Source organism: Myodes glareolus, chromosome 10 (assembly GCF_982192425.1).
Source record: "Myodes glareolus chromosome 10, mMyoGla1.1, whole genome shotgun sequence".
In the NCBI taxonomy this organism is placed as follows: Eukaryota; Metazoa; Chordata; class Mammalia; order Rodentia; family Cricetidae; genus Myodes; species Myodes glareolus.
Window position 1 is genome coordinate 18,507,711 of NC_142035.1, and position 19,702 is coordinate 18,527,412.

General features: G+C 36.9%; 1 protein-coding gene across 1 annotated transcript in view; it reads right to left on the reverse strand.

Moving 5' to 3' along the window:
- Positions 1-19,702, reverse strand: part of Top1 (DNA topoisomerase I) — an 88,881-nt gene that overhangs the window by 51,797 nt on the left and 17,382 nt on the right. Inside the window, exons 3-5 of the mRNA XM_087911049.1 lie at positions 13,328-13,430; positions 3,356-3,479; positions 1,620-1,675 (exon numbers count right to left, since the gene is read on the reverse strand). Coding sequence (XP_087767175.1) covers positions 1,620-1,675; positions 3,356-3,479; positions 13,328-13,430 — 283 coding nt within the window. The remainder of the gene's footprint in view (positions 1-1,619; positions 1,676-3,355; positions 3,480-13,327; positions 13,431-19,702) is intronic.

Sequence of the window (19,702 nt, forward strand, 5' to 3'; positions counted from 1 at the left end):
ATTAGAAAGCACCTGTATACAAACTAAACATCAAGAAAAAAGTGACAGCTTACAATAGTTCAAAGTATGTGCCAATTGTATATCTGACAATAATCTACAAAGAACGCTAAAAAAAAAATCCATCATAGTTGAGCAAGTGAACATAGTATCAAAATACAACCAGCAATAAATACTTGAAAAAAATAACGTCCTTAGGCATTAGGGAGCACCCCAGTCAGAACAGCTAACAAAAAGAAAAAACAAAACAAGACAAAACAAACAAACAAATGCTAGTGAGGATGTAAATTGCTAGGGCCACTAGAAATCCTACTGATGACTATACCTAAGAACAAATGCTACCTCTACAGCTGTTCTCCTTCTACTCCCAATCAATCACAAAGCCCTGGAGATCCAGAATAAATACTGAAACACCCAACCAGTCCAAAGTATCTGCTCCATCTTAATACTGTCATGTGTGAATTTTAAAGCAGGTAGTGAGGGTTTGCTACTCTTCAAGAAGTTCTAAAACAATTTACCAGAAAGAAAAGTTTTAGTGAAGCATCTAGATTCTCCACAAGACTCACTGGGTTGCAAGTGACTGCAGCAAAGTGAATCAGAGGACAGTGCTTAGGAGAACATATTCCTGACCCTTCCAACACCCCACAATCTGTCAATGAACTCAAGACAATAAACTGAGTCCAAAGAATCTATTGAGATCTTAGTTTAAAAGAAGTCTTGCATGGTTTCTGGACAGAAACTAGACACCACAAATCTCAATCAATTAATCTAAGAAACAGAATACCAAGGGTAGCATGTTACTTCCTTGACCTTTTCTGCATTCTTAAACCAGTTATGAAACATTCCTGCAGAGATGTTTTCTTTCTCTGAAGTACCTGGATACATGCACAGTCTCAAAATCTTTATTTATCAAATACAACTGAAAGTTCAAAGACTCAAGGAAGCAAACCTATCAACTCTTTGACTAAGTCAGTAAGGTAAATACGGCCAACAATCCCCTAACAAATCCATTCTGTTGTTCTGTGGAAGGCATAAAAATACATAATGTGATTTTAAGTGGTCTTCTGAATCTAGAAAGAACTTTGGAGCTTACTTGAGGGTTCTGAAAATGAGGAAAAAGAACAGAAAGAGTAAAGGCAGTTAAAATGGGCTATAGGTAGTTAGTATGCATTTATATACATCTACCTAAATATATACTTATTCTTAAAATTAAGTCCAAAAGGTTCTATATATAAGCCTTACAGTATTAAGGAGTAATTCATAGTGACTAAGAAATTGATAATTACTAGCAAGGAGTTTTTTTTTTTTAAATATTGGGGAATAGTGAGGTTGCATTGTAAGGTAGATACATTCTAAAATGGCAATTTTGTGGCATGCATATACCTCAACTTTTAAATATCTTATTCTGTCAGTCTTCTCCATTTCTAAACTTTCTGGATTAGTGCTATTCAGTCTCACTAGCTACAACTGTAAAAACCCAAGCTGGCCAGGTCAAGTTCTCTTACTACTGACTTTATTTTGAACCATCAAGTTGGGTAGGTCAATTATGTGTTGGAAAAGTGTAGACACCACCAGGTGGAGTCATCCAGAAAAAAATAAGCTACCATAGCATAAGATCTTACCTAGAGAAGCCATTTTCCTTCTCCTTCTTTATTTTTGCATCCCCAGCTGCTCTAATCTGCAAGGTAAAAACCACAACAATTCAGTACGTGCTTTGGAAAGTATTAAATATGAAAACAAATTTCTTATTCAAGAATACTACCATCAACTAGGGGTGTGGTGTTAAATTTTTATTAGCATGTATTAATTATATATAAAACCGGTTTCATTATGACATTTATACAAGTAAATGATCTATGCATAGCTCATCTCCCCAGTCCCAATCAGTTGTTTCCATTACCATGTCTTGTCTTCTTTCCTTTTGGGTGTCTCACTAAGGTTGCTTACAGGAGTACAGGCACATTACCAGTAACCAGGCCACTGGAGAAAATGCCTCTTTCCTCTAATAACCTTTAATGGATGGTAAGTCTTGAAGGAATAATGAGGCATCATGAGTCCCTACCCATCTCTAAGACAGAATGTTGATGGGAACAATATTGTACATATCTTGGGCTGATAATCACAGCAGTTGACTGTTCAGGAAAGCCAAGGCCATTCCAGGCTATTTTAGAGTGTATGGATCCTGGACTGTCTCTTTTTGTTAGCAAAAGTAAGGTGAGTCAACTAAAGACCTTGACTTTTCCCAAATCTGTTTTTTGACAATGCTAGGTGAAACGAACCGAGAAAGGTCTTACTGAAAATAGCAACTTTTAATCTTAAAATAATAGTAATTTCACTTCCCCAATAAATATATTTGCTACTCAAAATCTGCTGCTGGCAGTGCAGAGAAAGGAACAAACACCAAAATCAAGAGAGAACAGAATAGTCTATCTCCTGCCCTCTTTGGTTTAGGCAGAGTATTATCTATTTTCCCCATCTCCTTCAATTTTCTTTTTTACATGAATTTTTTTACAGAAAAAAAATAGATCTTTCAGAAATCTTGACATATACACACAAATGGATGCCCCTCAGCTCCATCAGTCTCTTTGGAAAGGAACAAAACAATCAACACACTGGCTATCTCAGGGAAAGATGGGGAACAAGTCAGGAGGGAACAAGGAGAAATCTTGTTCCGCATTCTATATTCCACCATGTCTGTGTTTTTTCATTTAAGAATCTTCAACCTTTATTTTGAGTCAGGGTATACATTTCAGGCTGGAAATCACCTTGAACTCACTTTGTAGGCCAACATTGACTGAATTTTTACTCTTCCTGTCTCCACCTCCCAAATACTGGGATTACAGACATGCACCAATACACCTGGTTTAGATGGTGCTGGGAATCAAACCAAAGTCTTCCTGCATGCTAATAAAATACTCTACCAACCAAGTACATACCCAACCCCAGAATCTTCAATCTTTATCAAAAGGAGACCCAATAAAGCTTGAGACCTTCTTCCTAAAATTTCAGAAAGATCGTGTTTCCAGAAACTTTATATCCTCACTATAGTATAAAATAAAAGGTTTACTGTATTGTGAAGGACCCAGCTGGTAAATAATTTGGTTTTCATAGTTTCAACAGGTTGACTCTAAAATCTTTGGGGTGGAGTGGGGAGTTTAGTGAGTACACTGCAAAGAAGCAGTAGGGCCAGGCAGTAACTATAGTACTGCCTGCTAACTCTCAAGTCTTCCTACAGACTGCTTTACTCCCCATGTCAAAGGCATACACAACAAAGGTACTTTCATTACCAGCTTCTAAAGTGATCAAAATAAAAGTAGAATTAAACTTCTCCTTTTCCCCCTAACGGAAAGTTATATACCTTTTCCTCCTTTCGTTTTTCCTTGTCTCTGTCTTTATGTTTATCTTTATGTTTTTCTGAGCTTCCATCCTTATGTTTGGTTTTCTCTTTCTCTTTATGTTTCTTTTCAGAATCTTTATGTTCACTGTTAAAAATAAGACATAAAGGGTTAGCCTAGAGTTATGACAAGATCAACTTAAAAGACATAAACCATCAAAACTTGTAATGCTTAGATAGTTCTGACAAAAAGTTCAAAGACTTGCTGGCATTATCAGAGGTCTAAGACCTGGATTAGTTCACCAAGTGAACTAACCAGAAAACACCAAAAGAAATCATCTGGATTTTGTTTTGATTTCCCCCAGCTCCTAGGTACAAGCTGTTGCTGGGACAGGAGCCTACAATGAACCAGAGAGACAAAGAAATGTACCCAGTGTGCAACTGCACTGCTGTATCACGAACACAGGGAAAACTAGTTGGGAGAGAGAAAATACTCCATGGCATAACCTTACTTCATTCATGACTCTGAGGATGGCACCGGTCAAATGAGACCTAAGAGATGGTGCCCCTTTACCTGCTGGCTCAGCAGTCAATTGAGTACCTTAGAAATAAGGTTGCAAAAGTCCTGAACATAATCACTTGTTTTCTGTCTTCACAGAAGCTTCTTTAGAACTCATAGCTGCCACATATTACCTGGGAATTTGGGAGTTCCCTACTTTTGGGCTCTTACTCTAATTAATAAAAGAACTTAGAAACAGACTCAGAAAGAAGCTTAAAAGCACACAAGTAGAAAATCTTGGTACCTGCCAGAGAAAGGTAGAGAGAGAAGAAGACAGAAAGTCATGCTGTTGAATTATGCCAGCACGTTCTGCAATAGAGGCCCACAAAGAGTCATATGGCAAACAAGCAGCTCCATGGCAGAAGGGGTGCGGGGAATGTCTCAGCCAACAAGTGAGAAAGCTCAGAGATGTCAGAGAAGGCATTCCAGACTTGGGGCCAGTTTATCAAAGAAAAACAGATTTAAAATTAAAAGGGAAAAGTTAACCTTTTCTAAATTAGGTACCTAATTCTCTAAATTAGGTAGATAAATTCTACAGCACTACATAATGGAAGCTCTGCAAGTGACTAAATCCAGGACATTCTTCAAATGTGACAGAATATATGGTCAAGTCTAGTGTTATTTCTATAACTTCCTAACAACAAAAAATACAATGAAAGTTCTATCTCCAACAGTCACATCTAACCTAAGATAATTCAATCTAATTTCATGACTACGCCAGACTCAAGACAAAATGTCATAAGTGAATGGCCCAATATACTGAATATTTTCCCACTAGCTTTAACTAGGAAGAACTAAGTTACTTCCACATGAAGTTTATAAGCCCTGCTTGTCTCTTCCTCAAAATAAGAAAAGATCCATCAGAAATTAAGGACAAGTTCTATGTTCATTACTTCCAAGTCATGCTTTGAAAGAGATATGTGGTCATACCAGTAGCACTGTAAAAATAATATTCCTATTTTGGAAAGCAAAATCTTACATTAAAAGCCAAGAGCCATTAAAATGATGAAACACGTTCATACAGGCTCTATCTTCTAGAAATTTCCTTATGAAAATAATGTTACAGGCAAAGATGTTTATTTTAGTACTTACCATAGTAACCAAAAGAAAAAAGAAAATGAGAAAAATGGGAAAATGAATACAATCTAAATAATTAAACCAGAGAGGAATTTGTGTTATATCAAAGTATATAACTATTAAGAAATATTGTTGACTACTTTAAGTATACAAGCAGAGTATTCCTGACAAATGCCAACAGGACTATGAAAAATGCCTTTGAATGTAAATGTAGACAGAAACAGAGACTAGCAGCAAAAACCACATGCTAAAGAACATATAGTCATTTTCTTCCATATATCTGGCTTAACAGTTAAGTCATTTGCTCACTGAAAAGAGCTGATGGATTCCATAGCTAAGCAAAACAGAACTCAAATTCAATGACAAGAAGTGGGAGTTCATCCCAGGTGCAGGAGTGCCAATAAAGCCCAACCAATGGGGATAGTCAGGCCTATGAGCTTCATCAGATCATTTGCCACTATTTTCACTCAGAGCAGAAAAAGCAGGCTTCACTGGCAATGATCTCAAGAAGTCAAGAAGTCTCCTCTGAAGCTGATTCCTAAAAGGATACTTGTCTATAAACAAGACAAAAATAAGACAAGCCACAGAATATGTGTCAGATTACCTGCTGTTACACCCACCTCTATGCACTAAAGTAGTCATAGCTAAGACAGCCATCTGGATTCTAAGCAGGTTTAAGAGGAATGCAGGTACTATCACAGATGTCACAGATGAGAAGAAATGCCCACTATGCCCTGTTTACATACTCTTCCCTTATTTACATTCCCCTCCAGCTCTCATTAGCTGTTATCTATATGAGTTATACAGCTAATGAAGGCTGAATGGCAGAGAATGCCTATGGCACAGTGACATTTCTTTACTAATAGTATCACTCTTCTCACTGTGTTCTTGTATGTTTCTACTAAACTGCAACATTTTATCAAAAATTTTATCCTATAACCAATGTAAAAAAATTAATTCTTGGGGCTGGAGAGATGGCTTAGAGGTTCAGAGCACTGGCTGCTCTTCCAGAAGTACTGAATTCAATTCCCAGTAACTACATGGTGGCTCACAACCATCTAAGATGGTTGATCTAAGATGGTAAGATCTGTTGCCCTCTTCTGACATGAAGGCATACATGCAGGTAGAATACTATACATATAATAGATAAATATAAAAAAGAACTTAATTCTTTATATGTTGCTGAGCCTAAAACCTGACATACATAATATGCATAGCTTTGATATTACTAGCTTCTATTTAAAAGTACTATAATAAAATGAAACCCTATAACAAAGTCTAAACACTTAGTCTCCTACATAAATTTAAAAAAAAAAAAGCAAACTCTGGAGACAAATGCAGTCATCTAAATGATGACTATATCTTCTCCCCACACTATCCTCTAGCCAAGCATGCACTATACTTGGTTTTTTATGTTCTGTGTGCGTGTGTGCGCACGCATGCACAAATGCATGTGTGTGTTTTGACATTTTGCATGTCTTTTGAGATAAGATCTCACTATGTAGCCCTGGCTAGCCTGAAAACTCATTGTGTAGACTAGGCTGGCCTTAAACTTACAGAGACCTGCCAGTCTCTGCTGGAACTAACGGCGTGCACCACACATGGCTGTACTTGTTTTTATAACCCTCATTGTACTCATTTTGTAATAATCCAGAGAGGCAGGTTTTATTTTCTTAGACAAATTTATATACAAAGAAAGTGGTAGTTTAAAAACTAATGCAAATCCTGTTGCGAGAGAAGTGATGCTAGGATTAAACTTGCTATTTCCATTTATAAGTTTAGACACCTGCTAGTACAATGTTATCACCTTTTCACTTAAATACTGTTTTGCTTTTGTTTTCATGTTTATTGTGTATGGGTGTTTTGCCTGCATGCATGTCTGTACAACATGCACTCTTGGTGTCTGAGGAAGACAGAGGAAGAGTTGGATCTCCTGGGGCTAGAGTTACAGAAGGCTGTGAGCTGATATGTGAGAGCTGGTAGTTGAAATGTGGTCCTCTGGAAGAGTAGGAAGTACTCAACTCCAGACACATCTCTCCAGCTCTAGATATCACAATTATCACTTAAAGGAAACTGGTGTTGTATAGAAAATCTAAGATTTGACATATTAAGGTCATTAATATCTTGCCACCAAGTAGATATTTTCTAAAACAAAAATATTCAATACTTGAAAGGATAAGACCTTTGTGATGCTTCCTATGAAAACATAAATGGCTAATTATGGAATGCTTCAGGCTCCATCTTCCTTTACATATTATACCCCTCTTCCAATTCTTTTTTTTTTTTTTTGCTTTTTTGTTTGCTTTTGTTTTTCAATAAAGGGTTTCTTTGTGTAACAGTCCTGGCTCTTGGTTGTCCTGTAACTCGCTTTGTGACCAGCCTGGCCTCAGATTCAGATATCTGCCTGCCTCTTCTTCCCAAATGGTAGATTTAAGGTGTACACCACCACCACAGCTCTTTTATAAGAAAGTAATTAGAAAATTAATCTGCCTCAGTGAAAAATTAACTCCTTGATTCTGTACTCATGTCTATGAATACGATTCTACCACACCAGTTGAATAAGCAAAGCCATGTTCAAGAAAGTAAACATAGTATGTCTAGCCCTAAATGGAACACACACACAAATACATACATATGGCATCCACGCCTCTAAAGGCTCAATGGTCGTTGCAGAAGAGAGGGCAGATAGAGTATAGTAAGGAGTGATGGAACACAATCAAATTCTCTAAGAATTAATAGTTAAAAAGAGAAAAATAATGAACAGAAAAGACTTAAGGCCTTCTTTTCATAATGTTCATTCTTGTCTTATGCTTCGAATCAGTTGAATTCCTATGATGACGAAGATGATGGAAGAAAGCAGTGCATGTTATTTTTAAAATGAGGTAACAGTGAGATATGGTCTGTGACTTTTATAGTAGTTAAGCAAACAAAAGATTGACCAGTGTATCTTTAAAGCATGTGTATAGAAATAAGGAAGGTGAGAGGAGAGACAAGCAAGGGGATGGCAGTAAAAAGCCAGGAGGATTAGGCATTTCTCTTTTGCATTAGAAAATTATTTAATTTTGTAGGGAAAAATTAAAAGGGGATGGACCTTTGCAAAACCTGGAGTCTGATATTCCGAGAAGCTATATGTTGGCTATGGGAAGATATTAAAATCAGTTCTTTATGAACAATGAAGTGTTTAGCATATAGAAGAATAGTAGCACACAACACACACACATCTTGCTATAACAAAAACCCGAGACAAGCCTGGTGGTAGTGGTGCATACCTTTAAACCCAGCACTTGGGAAGTAGAGGTAGGCAGATTTCTGAGTTCAAGACTAGGCTGGTCTACAGAGTAAGTTTTAGGATAACCAGAACTGTTTCACAGAGAAACCATCTCGAAAAGAACAAAAACAAAACAAAACAAAAAAACCCAAACAAACAAACACCCTGAGATAAGTACTGCTATCTCCACTTCACAGATCTGGAAATTAAAGCACAGAAAACTTGAGTAACTTGCCTAGAGAGAATCATTTAATAAGAAAGAATGAGGACTCAATTAAATAAACTCAGGCAGTCTGGCTCCAGAGTTATGAACTTGACCATTCTATTACTTCCCAAAGCAAGCAAGCAAGCAAATAAATAAGTAAATAAAAGCTATTAGGTTTAATAGAAATCTACTCATCTTGTGAGAATAGCCACTGATGCTTGCCAACTATATAAAGCAGCAAATCCTCGAAGGTCACAGACAATTGAATCTAGGGTACTCCTACAAGAGAGTGAATAGGCTTCCAAGCTACAGAAGGAAAGAAATTAATGGCTTTTCAAGGAAAGCAGTCACTTAAAGCTTAAATGCTTAAAATAAAACAATTTCAGGTAACTTCAAAGTTGTCTCCAGGAAAACAGAGCAGCAGCTAGTTTTCAAAAGCTCTAAGGCATGGTGACTGCTTAATATCCACCATCATTGGGCTACTAAGAAAAATCACAAGGACTCTGCTCTTTTGAATTACCACAGCTGCCCACCTTGGATCTAGTAGATGTCTAAAACCACAGATAGTATCCAACTCTATATATAGAATGGAATAGGGATTGGTAGTCCTTATACAAGCATATCTATAATAAAATCTGACCTATTAAATTAGGTGTATTAGGGATTAATATCAACAATAACAATTTTCTGTAACTCTCAGCACATTATTTTCCTTCTCCTTTGAGAACTTTCCCTTTCCACTTACAAGAAAAATTTTACTGCTTCCTTTGGTATATCCTAATCCCCATACTCACATTTTGAAAGCATTAGGTAAAATGAAGGTAAATTGAATACAAGTTTTAACTATGATGTGTTGACCGATGATCTTCAGATAACCAGACAACTACTGACAAGCACAAAGAGAAGGCTGGGCAGTGATGGCACACACCTTTAATCCCAGCACTTGGGAGGCAAAGGTGGGCAGATCTCTGTGAGTTTGAGGACAGCCTGGTCTATATTCCAGGACAGGCTCCAAAGCTACACAGAGAAACCCTGTCTCGAAAAAACCCCAAAACAAACAAATAGACAAGCAAACAACACAATGAGAATACATATGTATTGTGGATATACTGGATAGAGAGATAAAGCAAGTCCCAGGGTTGTATTTCCTGAGAATACTCAAAAAGTCAAAAAAAAATAGAAACTTATAAGCAGAAGAAATAGTTCATACCTAAGTAATCCCAACAAAAAGTTCTTCAGCTTGAAGCCAGCCTCTGTAACCATCTCAAAACAAACAAATTTAGGAACTATTGTCATTAGAAATTTTCTATTATTATAGTTTGGACTTCTTTTCAGAAGAAAATTATAGAAAGTCAGGAGAGGAAGTGGGAATTTGCATTGGTATTTTTTAAAGTAATAAAATAATAATAAAATTTAAAAAAAGAGGGGGCTGGAAAAATGGCTCAGCGGTTAAGAGCATTGACTGCTCTTCCAGAGGACCCGGGTTCAATTCCCAGCACCCACATGGCAGCTCACAACTGTCTGAAAATCCAGTTCCAGGGGATTTGACACCTTCACACCAAAAAAGTTGCTTTGATCATGAAATCTTTAAAAAGCATTAGTATTTATTACAATAGGGATAAAAGTAACTGAAAAATATAACAGGTCCAAATTAGACGTAGCAATAGTGACCTATTAAATTAGATCCCACTACAAAAACTGGCAGCTGTATTTTATCTACATGATCTTCTATTAGGCTTTGTGGTAATCAACACTGTCACCATTATTACCTTAATTACTTAGCATATTACAGTTTATGATGAGCTGTCATGTACATAACAAATCCAAAAGTTTGCCAAGACAGGTACTACTATCCATAGTCAAGGAAATAGAAAAAAGAGACAAAAAAGTTGAATGCTTGGATTAGGACAAAGCTTGTGAATGACAGAAATTAGCCTTTTGTCTTATGGTGCTTTTCAATATCACATCTAGTATTAAAGAAAATCTGACTACAAATGACTGAGAAAGCCGTCTGATCAGATTATAAACCAAACAACAGCTTGGAAGCTAGAAAACCAGTCCTTTTCTTTCAAAGTGTTTTTTAAAACTAAACTGTAAAAATGTTACTACTCTGTCCCTAGTTTGTTTTCTATTGCTTGGATAAAACACTGATTCAAAGGAAACTGGGGGAAGAAATGGTTTATTTGGCTTACATGTCCCACATCAAAATTCAATGAAGGAAGTCAAGGCAGAAGTCAAGCAAAAGCCATGGAGGAATGGTGCTTATTGGTTTACTCCACATGGTTTGCTCAGCCTGCCTTCTTATACAACCCCAGGAATGGCAAAACCCACAGTAGGTCGGGCCAACATTAATTATTAATCAAAAACATGCCCCCCCACAATGCTTGCCTGTTGGCAGATTTTATGAAGGCATTTTCTCAATTTCCCAATTGAGTTTTCCTCTTTCCAAATGACTGTAACTCATTACAAGTTCACGAAAAGTAACCAGCACATAATTATTAGGGAATAAATGAGGGGGCTGGACGCAATGGTTAAGAACACTGACTGCTCTTCCAGAGGACCTGGGTTCAATTCCCAGCACCCACATGGCAGCTCACAACTATATGAAAATGCAGTTCCATGGAATCTGACACCTTCAGATCAAGGCACATAAAATAAAGTTAAATCATTAAAAAAAATTTTAAAAAAAGAAATAAATGAAGAATTGAAAGATGGTGAAATTGTTAAGAACACCTGTTGCTCTTGAAGGGGACCTGGGTTCAGTTCCTAGCACCCACATGGAGGCTCACAACCATTCACATGACTCCAATCATTTGATGTCCTCTTCTGATCTTGGGGACACCAGGCACAATGTATGTTATAAATACATACATGTAGGCAGAACACCCATATCATACATATAAATCTAATAAAATAAAATAAACTATATAAGTAATAATTTTATTTGACTGGTGTAAATGTTTGTCCAACATCATAGGCAAAAACAAAACAAAAGAAATAGGAGACAGAGATGAGGTCTTCCTAAGGTCAGAATTTGATGTAACTAGTGCTTTTAAGTCTGAGGGACTTAGACTTCAAAATGACATGAACTCATCTTTAAAAATTAGGAAACCACCTGGCGGTGGAGCATGCCTTTAAACCTAGCAATTGGGAGACAGAGGCTGGCAGACCTCTGTGAGTTCAAGGCCAGTCTGTACAGAATGAGTTTCTGGGACAGTCAGAACTGTTACACAGAGAAACCCTATCTTGAGAAACAAAGAAAACAAAACAAAAACTTAGGGAACCTACAACATGCTTAGGGAGACAGTGCTTATACTTGGGTAAGTTGGCTACACACTTTGTTTAGGCAGGAAGTTTATTTGGTTTGTTTTTTGTTTGTTTTGTTTTGATTGTAAGGAATAATCAACTGGGAATGTTGAAGTCACAACCTTTCCTTATTGGATAATGTTATGAGTTTTGTACACATGACCTCAAGCTCCTGTCCATAGAAAAAAGCAAATAAAATCATCATCAATATTTGCTGCCTTGTTTTCCACTTTGAATGAAATCAACCAAAGTGGGATCCTGTCAGGTTTGTGCCCACAGCACCAAAACAAAGAAAGGTGGCTCTCCTGTTTATAGTACTATTATTGCACAGGAATGTAATTCCTGGACTTGGATCCCAAGTGCAATCTGATGATAAATAATTAATGCTACTATCTAGATGAGGAACACAGAAATACATTCCAAATTCATGCCCCCTAACAATAACAGCATTGAGGATAATAGTCACCAAAGAAACTGACTACTAGGAATCACAGCAGTCACTTAAACAGGAACATAATACACTGAACAGTAGTAAAGTATAACTTTTACTCACTTGCTTTGATGCAAAACCTATGTCTGTGGAATGGTCAAAACAGGAAGCACTTGTAAGCTTCCTTATAAGATATCTGATTAACTGTCTTCCTAAACTTAACCACATATGAATTAGAAACTACAGTCACAGAAACTCAGATCAAGTTCTTTCAAAGTTTCCTGGCAAAAAGGCTACTGGTTTATTATTTTAAAAAAAGAGTGTATACCAAAACCTGCCTAAATTTAGGCTGGGCATGAAGGCATTGGCTATAATTATTAATTTCCTTCAAAATTCTATCAGTTTATGTGTGTGTGCAAATTTTGAGGCTCTGATAATATTATAGCAGCATGTGTAGTTGTTATATCCTTTGTATCATCATGAAATGAGGGTCTTTGCAACATTCTTTGCTCTCAAATCTACTTTGGTACATATTACTATTAGTTGGAGAAGTTAAGATACACAAGAACCAAAACTCATTTCAAGTGCTGAGATTAATTTTAAATAAATAAAATACAATAGTTGATCAAGTTTTAAGAAATGACTGTGTAGTAGGAAAACAAGGAAAGGTACATAATTTGGGAAGAAATGTCTTCACTAGGGAAAATTAAACTGGTTATTTTAATGATTCATAATTAAATTACAAAATGATAAAAATTTTCTCTTAACTTGTCTGCTAGCAATAAGACAAACTAGTGAAGTAGTTTTAAAATACAATGTTTAAAATACACAAATATAGTTTTAAAATCTAGGAAACAATGATATCAAATCATTTTTTTACCAAGGCAAGTTCTGTATGTTTGATTAAGCAGCATGTTACAATAGATCTATACTTTAGCTATTATGAAATATATATTAAAAAACTCAATGTGCTTGCTTTGTACATCTAGTCTAAACAAGAACATCCCAAATGAGGCCTGAATTATCAAAGTATTCTCTTTAATAACCCAGCAAATAGCCACGCTACTGGCCTGTACCAACTGATACCTATCCATGGGAGTCAAGGACGCCAGCTCCCAATTGAGTGATAAGCCCTGTTGGTCAAACCTTACCTGTTACTATGTTTAGACTTTTCCCGGTCCTTTTCTTTATCCTTCTTGTGCTCTTTATGCCGGTGTTCTCGATCTTTGTGTTTATCTTTGTGTTTGTGAGAATCTGCAAGCATAGGAGAAAAGTCAGTTATAAGCAATCATGTTATCTTTTATCTGCCTACCTTAACAAAGGGATGTAGAAACAGAAGTCTAACAGCAAAGAGGCCACAACACACACTATTGGTAGGAAGATTTCACAAAGACATCCCAACATCCTGCCTCAAATCCGTGAACTTATGAAAGATAAGCAAGCACTCTATCACTAACCTGCCTCCATGGTTTCATTTACTGCTGAGTGACATCCATTATATGACATCATATATATAATGACATCAGTATACATACACATACATACACACACACACACACACACACATTGTAATTTATGATTCACATGCTGGTGGTGGATATTTGCTTCTAAATGAAGTAAAATTGCCAGGTCAATTAAAGAGTACTTTTAACTTAAAGTGCTAAATTACACATTACTAAGTGGTTATACTAACATATATGTCCATAAACAATCATTTGAGCTTTAAGATGCTATAAATCATTAGCAACATCTAGAATTATCAGTCTTGGCTTTTCTATTTGTTTGTTTCTCTATAAAACATTTAAGACAAAGTTTTGCTACACAACTCCAGTTGACCTGAATTCTGTATGTAATCAGACTGGCCTCACCCACCCCTGCCTCCTAAGTGCATCACAATGCTTGGCTAATATAATCATTGTCTTAAAGTTTTCCTATTCTAAAAGGTATATTGTGGTGGTTTGAATGAGAATGACCCCCATAGACTCATCTATTTGAATGCTTAGTCATCAGGGAGTGGAGCTATTTGAAATGTTAGGAGGTGTGGCCTTGTTGGAGTACGTGTGTATCAGGAGTGGAATTTGAGATTCCAAAAGCCCACGTTTTTCTCTTGACCTGTGGCTCAGGATGTAGCTCTAAGCTACTTCTCTAGTACCATGCCTGCCAGCCTGCTGCCATGCTTCCTGACATGACAATGATAAACTAAACCTCTGAAACTGTAAGTAAACCCACAAGTACATGCTTTATTTTTATAAGAATTGCCTTGGTCATGGTGTCTCTTCACAGCAATAGAATAGTGACTAAGATATATATACTACCTCACTGTTTTTTAAAGATTTTTTTATTTTATACATGAATGGTTTGCCTGCATGTATGTAAATGCAGTGTAAGTGTGTATGTATATGTGTGTGTGTGCTAGATCCCCATAGAGGCCATAAGAGCATTGGATCCTCTGGAGCTGGAGTACTGGGATCCAAACTTAGGTCCTCTTTAGTAAGAACAAATGTTCTTACCTGGAGCCCCCTCACTGTGGTTTGAATTCCTGCTTTTCTAATGATTAAGTAATGTTTAATGTGTTTATTGACTATTCACATACTTTGGTCAAGTATCTATTTCAATTTCACCAACTGTTGTATACAAATATGTATATGTTTCTGTGTGAATCTGTATGCATCTTACTATTGAGCTATACAAATTATCTATATATTTCTGGGTTGCAATTTTTTGGCCACATGTATTATGATACTATGAATATTTTCTGCTGGTCATTGACTTGCTATTTTGGATGGATACCCTCCTTCTTACCTCAGACACTCAAGTGTTGGGGATTATAAAAGTAAACTATCATAATGAGCCTTTCTTCAAAAAAGATTTATTCTAATTTATGTGTATAGGTATTTTGCTTATATGTATGTCTGTGTACCATGTACATGTTATATCTGTCTGTGGAGGTTAGAAAAGGGCATCAAGAGTCTCTGGAACTGAAGTTACAGATAGATGGTTGTGAGCTTCCTTCCATGTGGGTTCTGGGATTCAAACCCAGGTCCTCTGAAAGAGCCATCAGTGCTCCTAACTGCTAATTTATCTCTGTAGTCCCCATAACAAGTCTTAAGGAAAAAGGTGTCTAAATTTAATCAATTTTTCTCTTGGTATGAGAAAAAAAATGCCAAAATATCAACTGTTCACCCTACCCCCAGTTTTATTACAAAGGCATTCTTTACTTTGTTTTGATTTGTGTTGATTGTACGAAATAGTGGGTTTCATGATTACATTGTCTCTCCCACTTTTTGCTAGTTTTAGGGAAATACTCTACCACAGAGCTATGTCCTAGGCTGAACTGTAACATTTCATACATGCATATAAAATACTTTGATATCCACTCCATTTCCCATACTTTATCCCCAGTCCCAATGGTTCTCTTTCTATTCCCATTTACTCTATTGTCTATTTAAGATCACATGAAGGAAACTTATAATATTTATTGAGATAGGGTCTTTCTCTAAACCTGACTGCTCTGGAACTCTCTAGGTAGACCAGGCTGGTCTTGACTCAGATTGTTGATATTAAAGATGTGTGTCATCAGGCCAGCTTCAAAATAAATTTTAAAGTTTGCTAATCTTTAACTGACTTTATTTCCCATAAAGAGGTGATCTGTATATTAGTAGGTAAACTGAGAAGTTAAAACCTCTTGCCTGGCAGTGTGGTGCCCACCTTTAACCCCAGCACTAGGGAGGCAGAACAATTTCTTAGTTCGAAGCTAGCCAGGTTTACAGAGTGAGTTCCAGGTCAGCCAAGGCTACACAAAAGCTCTGTCTCAAAAAACTGACCAACCAGGCGAGGTGGTGGTGGCGCACGCCTTTAATCCCAGCACTCGGGTGGAAGGGTGGAAGAGGCAGGTGAATCCCTGTGAGTTCAAGACCAGCCTGGTCTACAAGAGCTAGTTCCAGGACACCTGGACTGTTACTCAGGGAAATCTGACTCAAAAAACCAAAACAAAACAAACAGGAAACCTCTAAAGATGCATACTGAAGAGGTATTTCTGAGTAAATTGGGGTGGGATCAAGAGTTATAAAGACAGATAAAACAATACTAGCAAAAGGTTGCCAGTTACTGAAGTTAGATGATGGGTACATAGTAGCATCAAACTACTCTGTTATATGCAGTGTGTATTTTTTACATAATAAACGTGATCTCTAAGCCTTTTCCTTCCCAATCCCTTATTTTTTGTTATTTTGTAAAGGTAAAGGAAGAAAATGAGCCTAATTCCAAGAGAGAATTTGCATTAAGGAGGCAAAGAATGAAAAAATATTTTGTTTAGAATTGGGGCTAAGGATCAAATTCAAAGCCCTGTTCTATGCTGGCAACTGCTTTTTAAAACCACTGAGTTACATCCTGGCCCTTGGGGTTGTTGTTAATGAGGTCTTGCTGTATATAGTTCAAGCTGTCTGCAGAACTCAAGATCCTCCTGCCTCTGTCTCCTGAGTGCTGTGATAACAGACCTTTGTCACCACAGTAGGTGTCAAAAGATAATGTTTAATAGTTAATATTAACTCAAGGTCAGAGTATTCTACTCTAGGTTGACAGCTATCTTAATCTGAAAAAGAACAAAAATAAATCATAATAAGGGAAGCTAGTTGAAAGGCAGTGTGTAGAAGAAAGGATAAAGAAAAATTACTAGCTAGTTAACAACCCAGAAGACTGACAGCAAAGAGACTAAGAACAAAGGAAAAAACATTCAAGTGCATTTAGGAAAATAGAAGCTAAAACCAGTTCTAAGAACAACAATATGTGTAAAGAATGTAGAGAAAGAGAAAAGGAAAATTCTCATCTTTAAGTTCCAAAATCTGGAAGAACAAGAGGCCCTAGTAAAAAAAAAAAAAAAAAAAAAAAAACAAAAACAGAAAGCTTGTGCCCAAAAAAGTGAGAGTCTATGTATCTAAATGAAGTCACGTATTTAAGGTAATCGTGGGACATGTGACCATGTGATGCTGTTCAAAAGAGGGAGTAAGTAGAAAGTGAAGCCAGTAAGAGCACACAGAACTCTTATCATGTATGGTGAAAACTTGTTTGTAGAGAATATACTAGTGGCTTTAAAGATTATGTATCCTGAAACTTGTCAAAGAACAGATATTGTTAATTTTTTGTGAAAATGATTGTTTCCACAATATCTCCAAATATCTATCAAATGCAAAAAGATAGTAATAAACTTGAATGACAGCTAAGAAATTAAAGATGCCAACTACTGTGTACTATATTACCATAAAATCTAATTTACTGTGAATTCAGTCACCCAATGGCAGTTATGCATGCATTCCACTTGAGCTCATGTAGAAGTGTGTGTGTGTTTGTGTGTGCGTGCACACACCAACACGTTTCAATTCTTGCCATTTGAAAACTAGATGAAACCACAAAGACCCCTAAAGTCACTGGAAAAACAGAAGAGTGTGTGTGACACTAACTACTTCACTGCAATTTAAATAAAATTATTTCAGAAAGACACACAAGTAAATGAATGAATAGAAGAGACCAGAAATCAACAACTTTTGTTATTATTACATAAAGTATTCCTCCCTAAGGTTGAAAAGGCTTTTAAGAAAAAAAAAAAAAATCCAGGTCCTGAGTTCTGTTCTCAGCTCACAGCACTTATGTTGGGTGAGCTCACAACTGCCTTTAACTCCAGCTCTGAATTCAATGAGTAAAAATATACACACAGAAATATAAAGCAGAGCCAGGCAGTGGTGGTGCACGCCTTTAATCCCAGCACTCAGGAGGCAGAGACAGGTGAATCTCTATGAGTTTGAGGTCAGCCTGGTCTACAAAATGAGTTTCAGGCCAGGCTCCAAACCTACAGAGAAATCCTGTTTCAAAAAAAACCAACCAACCAATCAATCAATCAATAATAATGCAGAAAAAGTCAACTTCCAAATGATGAAGATCTTCCATCTTTTCCCCACTTTAAGAGCAGTTTCTAGCTAGCATTACAGAAGATTTGACAGTTACTGTACAAAATAAGAGAGATCCTTGTACTACCAGACGCAGGTTTACCTTGTGATGACTAATTTAATTTACAACCACTTACATGTATTCTCAAGTCCAAAAATCCTTCTAAAGATTGATCAGACAAGGACTCTGTACTCAAAGACTTCACAATCCAATCATGTAATTAATATATGAACCTAAAGAGCCATTACCCAAGGTACACAGGAGAAAGGAACATTAGAACAGGAGCAGACTCTCAAAATGTGGCCTTTTTTTTAAATTAAATTTTTCCATTTATTTTACATACTGACTGGCCACTTTCCCCTCCCTCCTCTCCTGTTCCCTCCCCCCACCTCTCTTCTACCCCCTCGTCTCCACTCAAAAAGGGGCAGGCCTCCTATGGGAGTCAGGGCATCAAGCTGAGGTAAGACCAAGCTCCTCCCTCAGCATCAAGGTTGGGTGAGACAACCCAGCCATTTTGTTGTTGTTGTTCGAGACAGGGTTTCTCTATAGCTTCTGAAGCCTATCCTGGAACTAGCTCTTGTAGACCAGGCTGGCCTCCAAAACAGAGATCTACCTGCCTCTGCCTCTGAATGCTGGGATTAAAGGCCACCCAGCCATATGGCCATTTTTAATAAAAAGGAAATATACACATTAGAGTCAATAGGTATTATTTACTAACTATGCATTTTGCTTAACTTGACATTTTTGGAAATACAGTATATCTAGTTGGTATATACAATCCTTGTGGCAGTATAATTCCAAAATATCTAATCAAGTAACTAACTCGTGTGCTCTCATATCCCTCCTCTGCCTCTTTAGTGCTGCAACTTGGAATTTATGCCATACCTTAAAGGTGTCTCTAGACTCGAAGGTTAAAAGGGATGGAACCAAAGTTAAGAGAAAAACCTTCCACAAGACAAGTGACAGGTGAGGGGAAGCAATTAGAAGACAAAGGAAGTACAAACAAAGAGTTAAGAAAAAAGACGAGGAAGCCGGGCGGTGGTGGCGCACGCCTTTAATCCCAGCACTCGGGAGGCAGAGGCAGGCGAATCCCTGTGAGTTCGAGGCCAGCCTGGTCTACAAGAGCTAGTTCCAGGACAGGCACCAAAAACTACAGAGAAACCCTGTCTCGAAAAATCAAAAAAAAAAAAAAAAGAAAAAAGAAAAAAGACGAGAAATTTAAAACTATTCTGAAGAACTATAACCACATTCCCAAATTTGGAGTTTACACAAGTCAACATTATACTTAATAGTATGCACTTGTATTTTCTATGACTTTAAAAGACTTTTTGTTTAGGGCAGAAAATGAACTGGTCTCTGGTGTTAAAGACATACCAAAAAGTGTGGTCATGTATTGGGAATATGCGAATCTCCCTCAAGAACTAAGAAGTTTAAAAACTTATTGCCATTAAAAGGAAAGAACAGTAAAAAAAAAAAAAAATTCCACCCTCTTTCCAATGGTCTCAATTCACACTTTAAGAATGTTGGTTTACTTTTAGTATAGATCTTTTTTAATGGTGGCTGGCTAATATAAGTGAATCCATAGA